The following is a 14840-nucleotide window of genomic DNA, read 5'->3' on the forward strand; positions in this document are numbered from 1 at the left end:
AGTCTGTTTAGCACTGACAGTCTATCTATATCTTTTATCTGTTCACTTGTATTTTAGTAATTACAAAGTTTAATAGAATTTCTCAAGATTTCCCAAGACTGAAGAGATTTCCTTTTTAGTTCTGTTTAGATCAGATTGGGGGTTTCTGTTTAAACATGCAACATGCAACAAATTTGTCAAATATTTATATATATTGCAATATATCCTCTTGGCAAACAAGATAAATATAACACTAATCATGTCTGCCCCTATTTGCTGTGAGGCGACAGTACTAACCACCATGTTGGTTAACACTTTTGCCTCACAGCAAGAAGGTCCTGAGTTCGACTCCAGCACCTGGTTTGCATATTCTCCCCATGTTTGGATTGCTTCTTTCTGGGTACTTTGGCTTCCTCCCATAGTCCAAAGCAAAGAAGTTAGTCGGGTAAGGTTGTCTGTGTCTGTATTAGCCCTGCGACAGACTGGCAATCTGTCTAGGGCAGGGGTGTCCAACTCCAGGCCCTTAAGGACCGGTGTCCTGCCCTTAATTATCTCCCTGGGTCAACACAATGGAATCACATGATTAGTTCATTACCAGGCCCCTTGGAGAACTTCAACACTTGTGTGCGGATATCCCCTCGGCACCAGCTGTGGGCTCAAGGCTGGAGCCGAACAAAAACTCCCCGATAACGACTGTGTGTTGACTGTTCTTCCCACTCTATGCAAGGCCACCTGGGTTGGACACGCACACACATACACTTACACTTATAAGCACTCACACATCCCCCTCCCCTTCCAATGCCTTCGATGCTCGTTGCCTCCTGGGGAACACGGGCGGGTCTGGGCCCGCGCTGGAGAGATGGCGCAGTGGCAGGATGGCTGCTGTGTTGTCTGGGATTACTCCTCATCCCCTATCCAACCCTGTTGCTGGTCACGTGCTCTATAATGTTGTACTGTGGACATTTATGTGCTTTCTGTGCAGAGGAGTTTTTTTGTTTCCTGTTCTCATGCTGTCCTCCTATAGCCCAGCATGAGTAGAGGTCTCTTTTTTTCCTCTTGTACATTCCCATTGTAGTGTACATTTCAGTGGTTTTTTTCTGTAATGCAACCGTTCTCTGACTTGTATCCCCATGTGATGTCTGTGTTGTGTGTGTAAGGTCGGGGGGGGCGGGTTCATTCCACTGCAGGGCAACCTGCCACTGCATGTGGCGAATAAAATTTGAACTTGAACTTGAGGTAATTTAGCCATTTAAATCAGCTGTGTTGGATCAAGGACACATCTAAAACCTGCAGAACACCGGACCTTGAAGCCTGGAGTTGGACACCCCTGGTCTAGGGTGTACTCCGCCTATGGTAGCTGGGATAGCCTCCAGCTAAGCAGAAGAGAATGGATGGAACATGTCTTCTGTAAATAATTTTGTTGTTGTTTCTCATATATCTCTCTTTATTGTATAGATTTCTCCTGTATGCTATTTATTCTTGCTGTCTACTATTTATATTTTATTCTGGCACCGTTGATGTGGAGCAGTCAAAAATTTTTTGTATGTGTACAATGACAGTAAAGGGCTATTTTCTTTGTCTGTTCTATTCTAAAGGTAAATGGACTGGCCATTATATATTGCTTTTCTATACTTGAGCACTCAAAAAGCTTTATTCAACATGACTCATTCACCCATTCACACACATTCATACTCCAAGCAACACAGTGGAGAGCAATTTGGGGTTTAGTATTTTGCCCAAGGATACTTAGGCATGCAGGCCGGAGACTGGCACAGCCAAGGATTGAGCCACTAACCTTCCAATTAGTAGATGACCTGCTCTGCCTCCTGAGTGTTTTGCTTCATTGCTATACTAATAACACCATGTCAAGGTTTGGCTGTTTCCATGGTAGCTGAATAGTTAGAGCTGAAAGTTATGTCAAGTTTGTCGTGTTTGTCAGAATACATGGACATGATCCTATAGGACAAAAAAAACATTAAGCATCAGTGGGGTTGTAAGGGGCATCCACATACTTTATAGAAGATGGATGTAACTTCTGGATAATAAAGGTTATGTCACTGTGGATGTGCCTTAAATCTGCATTCTTTATATTGGTCAGCAGGGGGCAACTCTTGTAGCTGTATATAATTCTATGGGAAAGCAACATTTCTCATGAATTTAGTGATCTCCTATGCTAATTTCAAGGTAACTAGATACAAGAAAATGTTTTCATTCAGTAAATAACACTGCCAAATTAAGTTAAATTAAATTAAATTACATTGCATTAAATTGAGTTTTCTAACCCCTATCAATTCAAGTGCATAATCCTTCCTATGGTAAATGAAAACAGACAGTAAATATATATAATAGAGTGATAGAAAAATTCCCACTATCAGTCAAATTCTTAGAGAAAGAACTGATTCAGTTGTGTTTTACTCCAGTCCAGACCACTGAGCCAGAATAAACACCCAGAATAATAAGGTAATGAGGGAATAGTTGAATAGGAATCTGTCATTGGAAAAAAAAAAAGAGTCAAGCTGGATTGTTTGCATTCACAACTGAAAAATCCAGGCAACTGTCTCTGCATACCCGTGAAGAAAAATATACTGTGGATTGTTGTAGGAGGAATTCTAGGAATTCAACTCTGTTCAAAGGTTCATCATGGAGAGAAAAACAATTGAGACTTTGACACAAGATATGCAAAACGTGTGATAGTGTGTAAAATGTGAATAGAAATAGAATGCACTTATTTGCATATAGGTAAACATGTAAACCACTACACTGTGGAGCCTATTGTATATGGTGCAAAATATCAGCAAAAGATTCTGAAAATCTATGACAACCTCAGTGTACTTGCATGATGCAGGTTTTAGAGTAACGTATATTCCCATCCAAACAACATCTTTATCATGGAAGGTCTTGGATATTTCAGCAACACTAAAGCACCAGCAGAACTAAACCACCTGCATCTATTACAACAGCATAGTTTTACAGCAGAAGCGCCTGGGTACTATGTTCCTAGTGGCACAAAATTCCAGTTTAAAGGGTTACATATTTTCTAAGACTCTTAAATACCTCTACTTGCTAGTGACCTAGCACATAACGCAGATAAAGATATTACAGAGAAAACGACTAAAATAAAAATCGGCCCGCTATTTACATCTGCAGTAATGAAAATTTGATACGGCAGGGCTCTATTCTGGAATAAGCGGCAAGACCTAAACACGGGAAAGAAAAGGCATTAGCCACTTGATTAAATCAAACAGCACATAAAATGGAGAAGTTGGGGTGGAGGTGGATGGAATAGCGGCTTGCAGCACTGGAAGGCTGAAGCAGCATGAATAGTGAGGCTTTTGTCACATATTTCTTTTGGATGTGTAAAGGGGTATCAGCTGGAAAAGGTAAAATGGGCTCCCATTGATATCATCTGATCTCAGTCACTACAGATGAGCTCAACCTTTATAGCCTACTTGAACTAAGTATGCTTAATATATATATATTTTTTTGTAAACTTTCACATGCAGAGTACCAATAACAATGTATTTTTAAATGAATGCCTCTTTCTCACTATACGGTTCCGTTTTAAATCATCTGCTGTCCCTTTCTTGTTATCTTTTCATCTTCATTCTCTCAGCCTCTGTACAGATTCCCTCACCGGTCACACTAGTTTTAAACTGACTCGTGAGGAGAGAGTACTGATTAAAATGTTGCTTGTGATTGTCAGTTTGATGTCTGTGATGGTATTAATAATGGCCCTATGTTTGTTTGTCTATATTTTGCAGAAAGGCCCACGCGAACTGTCTGAACACAGAGGCCAGTTCAGTCCAGCACCAAAAGAGAAACCGTTTATTGAAACAGGGCTAAAAAGGAGATCAAAGCGCGAGGTCTCGGGTAAAAGGGATGAGTGCCTCAGTACATATGGTGGTCTAGAGTTGAACTATGTTAATGGGTCTACAACTTCATTCACATTTGATTTATGTGATGTTTTTAAGTGTAAAGGAGCAGATAGTAGTTGGAGAGGATATAATGTGTGGGTTTGCTGGGATTATGCAGTGAGTACACATTGTGAGAGAGGAAGTCGGCCCTTTGCAAACTGGTGTCGGAACTGGAATCAGGTAAAGGGTTACACTGGGGAAAATGGGGAAGCGTCAGAACAAGGGTCAGAGAACGTGCTGAAGCGTCAAAGAGATTATAGTCCATCTAAGAATCCTTTGACTATGTCGCTGGGCAACTGGCGGCGTAAAAACTCTGTGTATTTAGTCCTGGGTGTGGAGACTGTGGGAACTGATCCGAAGGGGTTGATTATAGTTAATTTCCTTGAAAAGGTCAATCACGTAAATCCCGTAGAGCCAGTTAGAGAAGAATTTTACAGGAAAAAGGGGAAACGGGTCGTCATATGTGGTACCAGGGGAACAGGAACCAAAGGATAGACGAGTCCTGGCAGTGGACTACACCAGACTGAAGCCTCAAGATTTAATTGAGCGTGCCACTGGGTTCAGTGACAGTAATCTCTGGCTGGACTGGATGGCTCTAAATGCTAGGGATTAAGAGGTATCTAATTGTGTTGCTTGTGCCTCTGCTAGACCACGTTTGTTCACAGAGCCCGCTCCACTCCATCCGGAGGACAAGTGGGGCTATGATTGCATGTTGCGAATGACTAGAGGAGCGGTGAGTACTGGAAACTGCACTGTGTTGTCCAGTTTGTTTCCTCCAGTTGATAAGCGGACAAGGGCAGGACCATTTTTGCCGAAAAAAGATAATTATACGTGTTTTAAGTTCTCCACAGATAAAGTAGCATATGACGTGGGAGAAATCGACCCAAGTTGGTGCGCTGTTACCCAGACGGGGAGAACCACAAACAATATAAGTGATCCCAACACTTTAATTGGGACTTGGGCTAGAAGTGGACTTTATTATTACTGTGGGCACAAGACTCTTTTGGCTCGTGTTCCTCTGGGAAGTGTGGGGACGTGCGCGATGGTGAGACTAGGAGCACCTCTTATGCTAATTGGAAATCAGGTAAAAACCATTCCACAGCACAACACATGCACATTGGCAGCTAGGCGGAAGAGACATATCCTGTCCAAGAGCGGGACTGAGGGAACACACGCTTATGACCCTAGGCTGAACTCGCCAACCTGAATTGACTCAATAGGGGTCCCCAGGGGAGTTCCAAGTGAATATAAACTTGCAGACCAAATAGCTGCCGGTCTTGAGAATCTTCCAATAATCTCTGCTCTCTTTCCAGTGACCCCGAACAAAAATGTAGACAGGATCAATTATGTTCACTATAATTTGCTGAGGCTCTCTAACCTTACCAGAGACGGGATGGAAGGGTTAGCGGAGCAGATGTGTCCGACCTCATTAGTGGGGATCCAAAATAGAATGGCCCTTGATATGTTGTTGGCGGAAAAAGGGGGCGTTTGTGCTATGTTCGGTGACCAGTGTTGTACTTTTATCCCGAATAACACTGCTCCAGATGGCTCGGTGACGCGAGCTTTGGAGGGGCTAAAGAGTCTCTCTAGGACCATGCATGACCACTCGGGAATTGACAACCCGCTGCAGAACTGGATGACCTCAGTGTTCGGACAGTGGAAGGGGTTTGCACTTTCAATTATGTTTTCTCTAGCTGTTTTAGTGGGTATTCTGGTGACTTGTGGTTGTTGTCTCATTCCTTGTGCCCGAAGATTGTTAGAAAAGGTAATTACAAAGGGCAGTGGACCCTGGGGCGGTGGCCCTATGTCCATGATGCCATTGATGGATATGGAAGTAGCTGAGTGGGCCGAGGAATGAACAACGACGTATGTATCGACCTCTGGTTTGCCAGAGGTCGAAAGGGGGATTGTGGGGATGAACAAAAGTATTTTACCAGCATAATATAATCTGCAGTATGATCATTGCTTTAACAATGTAACAGATAGCTTTAAGATGGCCTTAAGATGTTTATGCATACTGTTATCATATTAACTTTGTATTTCAGATGCAGTTATAATTATTTTATACACATTGCATATCTGTGCTTATTTTGAGTTGATGTTCGGTTCATTAAGGGTCTTAAGCTTCACTGGCGTGACTGTCCAGGTGATACATGCTGAGGGAAACTAGAACATAGAAGAAATTGCAATACATGCTTACAAAACACTTATATCAGGTTATTTTTATTATCATTTATAAGTTCATATTTTTGTATTAAGCTTTTAGTAGAGGTGCTTGATTAAAACATTTATTTAGTAGATGATATATACATAGTTTCAGTTCAGGTTAGTACATATATGAGAGTGGCTTCTGTCTCTCTGTCTGGTGAGAGGTCAGGAGCTAGTCGGCGAGGTGAAGTAGGGTGCAATTGTGGTTAGCACACACACACACACACACACACACACACACACACACACACACACACACACACACACACTCAGTTAGAGAGAATCATTTATAGGTGAAAGTTTAATCATGTTTTGCGTGGGGTTGCAAAAGGAGCAGTTTGTCGCAGAACTGCTGCTGATGTGTCTGGATGACAAGCGAGCATCCGGCAGTAACAGGATGCACCTGTTATGAAGACGACGGCGGCGTTCTTTTTAAATTGTGTTAACAGTCATTGTGGTTTTGATCTGATCTATGTATAAAATATATCTGTGATGTTGAAGGGGCGTCATTAAATTTAAGCCCAGGTGATATAAAATATCTGTTTATGCTTTGATTAAGTCGAAGATCAATTGCCGTCTGTGGTGATCTTCCCACGCGTGTATTAAAATCATCGTTTGACTTCACCCGGCCAGATCAGTGTGGTTTTTCTTCGATCCCCTCTTGTACCCTTCCTCAATATTGAACCCTTAACACTTGTCTGACACTACTCATTGTGTGCAGCCAGCTGGGTAGAATAGGACATCTTGGCTTCAGCTGCTACACCTTGGATTATTAAAGAGAACTTGTGGCCCGCTTCTGTCCCTCTGGCTCATTCAAGAAAACTGATTACATGGTTCTTACTCATCCTGTTTCGCCCTGTTAAAAAGGAGTTTTTTTCCTTTATTTTAGTTTGTTATTTTGGGGGGGATATTTTGTAGTTTATTTTATTGTATGAAGTGCATTTATCTGCAACTGCTGTGTGTTAAATACACCATTTGTGCACTGCTCCTTCTGCTGTGGTTCTTCATTATCAATGTTTATACCTTGGTAGAGCCTCTGATATTTCATTAATAATCCGTTACAAGGGTTACATCTTACTCCTCCTGTTTCCCACCTGGAGACAGCATTTAAATTGCAGTCTGCCTTTGGTGGCTTTTTAGCATCCGTGACATTCAGTAGTGATCTCATTGTTTCACACAGAACAAAACAAATGACTACACCACACAATTACTAAACACTACAAACACGCTATAACACAAATCTCAGATCTTGAAACTCACTATTAACATCACCTGGGTTGGCTGGAAGACTGTTTACTTAGCCTGGCAGGGCGAAGGACACTGTCTCAGCTGAACTATGGACACGCACACACATACATATACTTTTTTGACCATTAGGTTTAATGTATGTGCCACACAATTACTGTGACGCAAACGAAGCTCCTTAGCACAAGCACCCATGTTTGCTGCTCCATCAGTCACATAACATGTAACTTTGTCTGTAATGCCCCACTCTGACATGAGCGCTGCTGTTACTCGTGACAAATTGACAGCAGAATGTGCTTGAGGGAAGTGCTGAACACCTAACACTACAGAATGCAATGCAGTGTTAGAGTCAATGAAATGGCAGGTGACGGCTAGGTAAGCCTCTGTGTTAATGGAGGTCCACATATCAGATCTCAAACTAACTGCAGAAACCTTGGCCACAGTCAGTTTTTCTTTTTGTTTGGACTCTTTGTATCTTTGGTCCACCATAGCTTTCAAAGCCTAAACAAAAGAAGGTACAGTACTTAATATGGAAATAAAGGCCAAATGGAAACATGCTTCATGTTTTAAGATACACACCTGCCTTGTGGGGAGAACATAGTTAGGGTTCAAAACGTTAACAAGCTTCCTAAACCCACTGTCCTCCACAATAGTGAAGGGCTGGGAATCCTCTATCACCATGTTGACCAAGGCCTCATCCACATCATTCCTCTCCCGTGATACAACAAAAAACATTAAGAAATTACATATATCAGTAAATACAACCCAAATATTAATGAATTACATGGGGAATATAAATGTATCAAATGACTGTATCCTTAAAACCTACAAAAACTCACCTGAGCTTGGTCCACCTTGGTTAGTCTCCTTGTTCTCATGCAGGGCTCTGTAATGCCTCAGCATAGATGAGGTGTTGTTGCTGTATCCAAGTTCTTTAGAGCACAGCAAACACTTCACCTTTTAACCCTTTAAGACCTACCATAGAACCAAGTCCGCCAGAGCTTATATTATATTTTTACATGCTGTGGAGCCATTTTTGGGAGCATTTCAAGTTGATATACATCAATACAACCATTATAGCCCAGATTTTAATAATATGTATTCATTAAGTGCATAGTAATTACATAAATTGCAAAAAAGTGCAATAAACTACAAAAAAATTGAAAATCGTTTTTGATTTTTTAACATATATTTGTAGTTAGAGAAATTTAAGAGTCTTATCCCTCAAAACTGTAAATACAAAAAAGTTGCACAAAATAGTTTCCCACCACAGGAAATTTATTTTGAGTGTCTTCATAGTTTTATTTTTGAAATACACCAATTTTTATACACTGCAGGAAAAACGAAAATAAATATTATACTGCAAATTTGCAAAAAAGCAGCATATGCATCAAAATAAACTATTTCCAGCAGTGCAATATGAGTCCTAAGCATCCCAGAAACGACACAGAAAGTCATAAAGTCAAAGATAACTTTTAAAAAGAGCAGTATAGGCCCTGAGGCCCTGATCGCAAAAAAGACTACATTTCCGCGAAAATGACGTCACTTCCGGTTTCAGGCAGGTAATGGCGGAAATGCAAAAGTTCGCGCTGACGTCTATTCCAACGTAGGAAGTGTTTTGAACAGCTGATCAGATCGGTAAACCGTGTTTCTGGAATATTATGTTTTTGTTCCTGCAAGCGCTTTTTATGCAGTTTTTGCAAAGCTTTATGTGGAAGGAAACCGTGACCTAGGACAAGCTGATGGCATCAGATGTAAGTACAACTCCTCCGGTTTCATATGCAAAAAAAATTTTTGCGCTAGCTTACGTGGTTGCAGTGCTACTGGGATTTAAAAATAGTTACGCATAACAGAGCATTCCCGCTCCGATCGGCTCTAAAGGGTTAATAAACAAAAAGACAGAAATCTGATTATAGGATCTGTGGTGTGGTTTATTTATATTATGGTACTTATCATTTCTTTATTACAGTGTGTATACCTTATTAGGAGAGATGACATCAAAATGTTGCCAGACAGGGGAAAATTTTCTTTTCCTTGCTGGTTCCATCGAGGGAGGAAATGCTCAAGTAACTATGTAACACGTACGTAATCCAATTCCACAACACGGTGTGATGGGGGAATCAGCTGTGTTTTGCTGCCCATTTTATTTCGAATCTGGTGCGAACCGGTGAACCAGTTCCCGAATCAGTCACATGGTACGGACTGCCTGCGAGGCCTCGAACGTCACTGCATACGTAATCAACGCAAGCCTCGATACGCGCTTCAGAAAAACGCCCCCGAGATTACCCGACGCACGATTCGAAGCTTCGACACACAGGACACATCACTACTCATCGCTGGAATGTTGAGCCACCAGCGTCAGTTATTCTGCGATCAGCAAGTCTCAGTCTGTAAGTCTCCGTGCGATCTTGTACTAATTGGATTTTCTGTGTGTGTGTAGATCTTCTCTGGACCCATCCCTGTATCTTCGAGTGAGCGAGAGAAGCGTGGGAGGAAAGGAGTGGGACTGTAGCCGAGAGAGTGGAGTGTGGTTTTGGACCCTTCCCCCTTCCCCCCGAACACTTTGTATATATTATCACCTGGTGAAATCACTGTAAATAAACACAGTGTCTGCTTTTGCAAAGGTCTCCTGGTCTGCGCCTGATTCTGTCTACAAAACGGTGTCACAAACGCTGCATTGAGGTGTAGCGGGGCAAGAACAGAGATGAGTTGACTGTCAATTGGCGAAAAAGACACTAAACGAATATCCATGGTACAGAAAGTAGTTGTAGCTAATGTTACACTTGTGAGATGATTAAGAGTAATTTTTTCTCTAATGGTTAAAATTTTGCATGTGAAGAAGTTCATTAAATCATTACTAGTTAACATTAAAGGAATGGTTGGCTCAACAGAGCTCTGACAGAGCTGAAGACAAACCTCGGGTTTCCCTTATGTTCTTCAATTAGTGATGAATAATAAGATGTTCTAGCTTTACGGAGGTCCATCCATCCATCCATTCGCTTCCGCTTATCCTTTTCAGGGTCGCGGGGGGCGCTGGAGCCTATCCCAGCTGTCATAGGGCAAGAGGCAGGGTACTTTACGGAGGTCTTTCTCATAAATCAGGAAACTATTATTCCAGGCGAAATGAAGATCTTCTAAATTTGTGATACGTCATTTCCTCTCCAACTTATGAGTTACCTGCTTTAAGGTTTGTGATTGAGAATTATACCAGGGAGTGAGGTATTTCTGATTTTCTCTGTGTAAACTCTGTGTAAGGCCCAGGGTGGACAAGGCTAAGCATCAGGGTTTCAAATGAATTAAAAGTCTGTCTTGGTCTTTGGTTAATTAATAAGGTGGTGTGAAAAATTGCTGCCACACCGCGTTCTCGGCCTGTTAGTTTGGCCTCGACCTAGAAGAGAGAGACCTCATGTTTAATAATCCACATTTCAGAGTTTGATCCCTGATGGGTGTGTGGCCAAGTGGGGAAAAGTGATTAGACACATGAACAGGTTGGTGGTGTACCAGAGGCTTCTGTTTAAGACTGTGCTTCCTCCTTACGGTCACCCAGCCGACCTGTTTCCCCTGCTACTTGGGACAGTCTGCTAGGAGACAGCTAGCAGGGCCTACACTACCTTCAGCTGCATCAATTACAGGGGCCTAACTACAGGTTTTTCAAGGGTGCGAAGCCAGGTCTCCAATTTAGTGATCATGGCCTCCAGAGCTGCAAATAGGTTACATTTATTACAAGTATCATTACTGCTAAAGGATGTCGAGGAGTAACTGAACATCTGACTCAATGAGCAGGAAAGTGCAGTAAGAACAGCTGAAGAGGCCATGCTGCTAGTGAGTCGGCTACGAGCTAAGCTAAGGTAGCGAAACCCTAAAAACACAGTGACCGGGTACTGTGACTAGAAGTTAACTAGTGAATACACAGAAAGTGTGCTTCAGATGAAGCATGTGAATATTACACTGTGAAATAAGAAGGTATCTAGGTTTTTGATTAAATTGCTACACAGATAAGCTACATGATGAAGGGCTTTGATGGAAATTATTTCTTTGACTGTACTTTGTCTTTTATGGTTTGGTTGGTCTTAATTGCCCCTTGCGGATAAATAAAGTTTTTTTGACTTTGACTTGGTTGTGGAATGCTCGCATGAAATAATTTATCTGCACAGTACTCCCACATAGCAACTGAGAGTAGCTTGCTAACAGGGTGCCATTAGCAACAGGACACTGTGATCTGAAAAATTACGTTTAGCTATTGACAAACCTATTGACAAATAATACTACTAAGGTAGTATTATCTTGAAGACAACAGATACTTTTCATTACCCATCTGGTACAAATACAGGTTTGTAGGATTTCTGCACCAGCTTATATTTTCTTACCTGTAAGCTATGTCCATGTTTTATGCTTACAGAATAAGAGCTGCTGGTTGGTCTCATCTTGTTGTTAGTGCTACAAATGATAACACGCTTTGACAAAGGTAGCAACAATATGACATGAAACTATTGCTATCTACTATATAAAACTGAGCTTGATTATAGCTTTACAAAGCCACTACCATTACTACAGGTAGTGTCTCTCAATACTTCTATCAGCATAGTACTAAACTACGTAGGCTACACAAAATATTGGTGCAGTGGGTGACGTTTTACTGGATAGTCTTGTTTTAAACCAAACATTACTTATTTTTTAAGTCAAAAAATACACACACACTGTGTATTGCAAGGAAAACTCCACGTTCTATGGTGTTGTTAATATTCAGAAAACAATCAGCCAGGTAACATAATTGCATAATGATTGGTGATGCATTCTTTTTCAGCTGACTGCAACTAGTTTGGTGGTATCCAATGTGGCACACTGTTTTTTGACCTTTATGTATACCTCAACCAGGTACTCAAGCACATAATACAGCCATACTAGATACTTTGAATGCACTTGTACACTCAAAATAGCAAGTGTAGTATTTATGGAAATAGATGATTTGAGATAGAAAATTGGTCTTGTTCAATTGGAAACAGAGCTAACTTTGATGCTAATTCATGAGTAAGAAGGAGGTAACAAATGCTGAAACAAGCCAGACTCTCATTAAATTAGCTTAACCCTTTAAGCTGACTACTTTCTTTGTTGGAACACACACACTATTATTTCTGCAACACATTGATTTTAAGCTAGTCCTCTTTACACAGTCCTTTTTTATTCATATTCACTCTATGTTTACTTTGATGAAAAGCTTTGGAAAATTTTTAATTTTCTTCTTAAAATAGTTCATTCCATTGCATCTTGAGACAAAATATTGAGTAGTGTGGTTACATAGTAAGTTGCAGCTGTATTTCTTCTAACAAAAATATCATTTTCTTAGAGTATAAGTCATTTTCAAGGTCACAATTGTTTTCTCTATCAAAGTCGCTGCCAGGGCCAGAAGCATCTGGCAACATGGATTGTAACACAAGCTAATCTCCATTGCAAGATATGCAGCTGTAACACTGTATGAAAGCTCTAAGGGCACAATTTTCACATAGTATTATGAAAATCAAAGCTTTAATTCACACACCCTCTGATACCTAAAAATAAAAGTCTTACACGACTAAACACTTTTTCACACCACTGTCACATGCCACCTTGGTCTGATACTTATCAAAATTATTGCCTCTAGCTGTCACTCATCCACAGTCTTCCATACATTTACAAACATGCACTCACCTTTAATGTTGTTCCAGAACATAGTGTTTATTGCTCATATGGCTGCTACCTCCTTGCAGCCAAATCAGCCAGGCCCTGTGTATTATATATATTTAACCATTCATACATTCAAGTGAAGTGAAGTCAGTGTTTCTGTTTATATAACCAGTGCTCCATGGTTATCTGCAGTGTCATTATTCAGTGAGCAGCAGCAGTTGAATGGACAATACCAAAAGACATTACAAGGTTTAGTGAGTTTTTTTTATGTTCTGTGACAATTATTATCTAGTGAAAACAAGATAATTAGCTTGATAATTAAAAATAAAACAGGAGAAAAAAATCCACAAAATTATAATTTGTGTAAGCAATAAATATTGTGGGCTCCAAATGTTTCACTTCTTTTCAATCTCACCTTCCTAGAAATAAAGAAATAATAAGAAAGAATAAACACAAGGATATAACTTGATAATGAAAATTTTGATAGGAAATGATGATGCATGATATTACTTGTTAGAAAAACATGGAGTGCCAGTCATGGGCCAAGTAGACTAATAAGTAGACCAACTAGTTCAAAGCTTTTCAAATGTGGCCACAAGGGGCCTACACACCGGCTGTTTGAATCAACTATGAAGCTTAAATCTCAATTTAAATGAAATAAATGCATTCCAGAATTTATTTGACATTTTATACATTTTAACACAATTTCAGTAAAATTCTATTTTTCATAAAGAGAACTGTATCAGTCAGGAAATCACACTGAAATTGGATTAGTAGCAGTTAGTAGTCAACCTCAACCTCACCGTTTCCACATTTCCGGTGATATAATTAATACAGGCTTTAACAATACTGCTACACACTAAATCAAAGTGCTGTAAAGCAGCATTAACTCTGAATGCCATTAACCATTCAGTAACCCTGCTAGCCATCAATCTAGCAGGGTTACTAATGTAATTCTGGGGAATCGAGTGAATAATATTGAAGACTTGTATCAGCAGACTGGACCAGCAGTCTGGCCAGTGTGCCAGCTGGTAGAGAAAACACAAGACGGGACATGACAGGGATTGATAGTTGTTAGCAACTGAATAAGAGCAGGGGGACTGCGTTTTTTCTCAGACACAAGAAAAAAAAAGAAATATTTGTGTAACTGTTAAACTTGCACAGCCTGCCCCAGTGAAACCCATATGTGAGAAACACTGTGCAATATAATCAGGGTTAGAGGTGGGGTGGTGATCGCCTGCGGAGAAGATAGGAGCACCTTGATGATATATTTAACAATCTTAATAACTTAACGTTGGTGGCTAGTTGGTTTAAACACTCTGTTTGAGGCAACAGTAAAAACTACTGAATGCTTGATGAAAACATCCTCACTCTTTTTAGAAATTAATTCCTGCTGGTGGTGTGATTTCTCAACCATCTGGGTGGTATTAAAGGTCCCACTGAGGTCATTAGTGTTGTGGACACCCTGGAAAGCTTAAAGACGGTGTCATTCTGACACTATACCTTGTTCTTTTGTTGATTGTAGCTCAAGAGTTCGGAGTTTGCCTTGTAATTGGAAGGTTGCCGGTTCAAGCCCCGGCTTGGACAGTCTCGGTCGTTGTGTCCTTGGGCGAGACACTTCACCCGTTGCCTACTGGTGGTGGTCAGAGGGGCCGGTGGCGCCAATGTCCGGCAGTCTCAATTCAATTTTATTTATATAGCACCAAATCACAACAAAAGTATCCTCAAGGTGCTTCATAGATACAGAGAAAAACCCAACAATCATATGACCCCCTATGAGCAAGCACTTTGGCGACAGTGGGAAGGAAAAACTCCCTTTTAACAGGAAGAAAC

At 40.7% G+C, this 14840-nt stretch overlaps 1 protein-coding gene across 1 annotated transcript; it reads right to left on the reverse strand.

Annotated features, from left to right (window-relative positions):
• Nucleotides 1-7394: 7394 nt before the first annotated feature.
• Nucleotides 7395-9393, reverse strand: LOC146677102 (E3 SUMO-protein ligase ZBED1-like). Its single transcript, XM_085383183.1, has 4 exons — nt 9325-9393; nt 8182-8303; nt 7926-8055; nt 7395-7847 (listed from the first exon to the last, which is right to left on the reverse strand). The coding sequence occupies exons 1-4, from the start codon at nt 9391-9393 to the stop codon at nt 7395-7397; spliced, it is 774 nt and encodes a 257-aa protein (XP_085239309.1).
• Between the last annotated feature and the right edge of the window lie 5447 nt (nt 9394-14840).

The sequence above is a fragment of the Rhamphochromis longiceps genome, linkage group LG2 (genome assembly GCF_057381845.1).
Source record: "Rhamphochromis longiceps isolate RC_006_pf linkage group LG2, R_longiceps_female_GT1.1, whole genome shotgun sequence".
Classification (NCBI taxonomy): domain Eukaryota; kingdom Metazoa; phylum Chordata; class Actinopteri; order Cichliformes; family Cichlidae; genus Rhamphochromis; species Rhamphochromis longiceps.

What these genes read in the sequence shown, in the direction of transcription:
- LOC146677102 (XM_085383183.1), bottom strand. Translation starts at nt 9,393, where the DNA reads ATGGAACCAGCAAGGAAAAGAAAATTTTCCCCTGTCTGGCAACATTTT. An exon ending in GGTGGACCAAGCTCAGGTGA is followed by an intron (nt 8,056 to 8,181) that starts GTTTTTGTAGGT and finishes ATCACGGGAGAG; the next exon opens with GAATGATGTGGATGAGGCCT. An exon ending in ATGTTCTCCCCACAAGGCAG is followed by an intron (nt 7,848 to 7,925) that starts GTGTGTATCTTA and finishes TCTTTTGTTTAG; the next exon opens with GCTTTGAAAGCTATGGTGGA.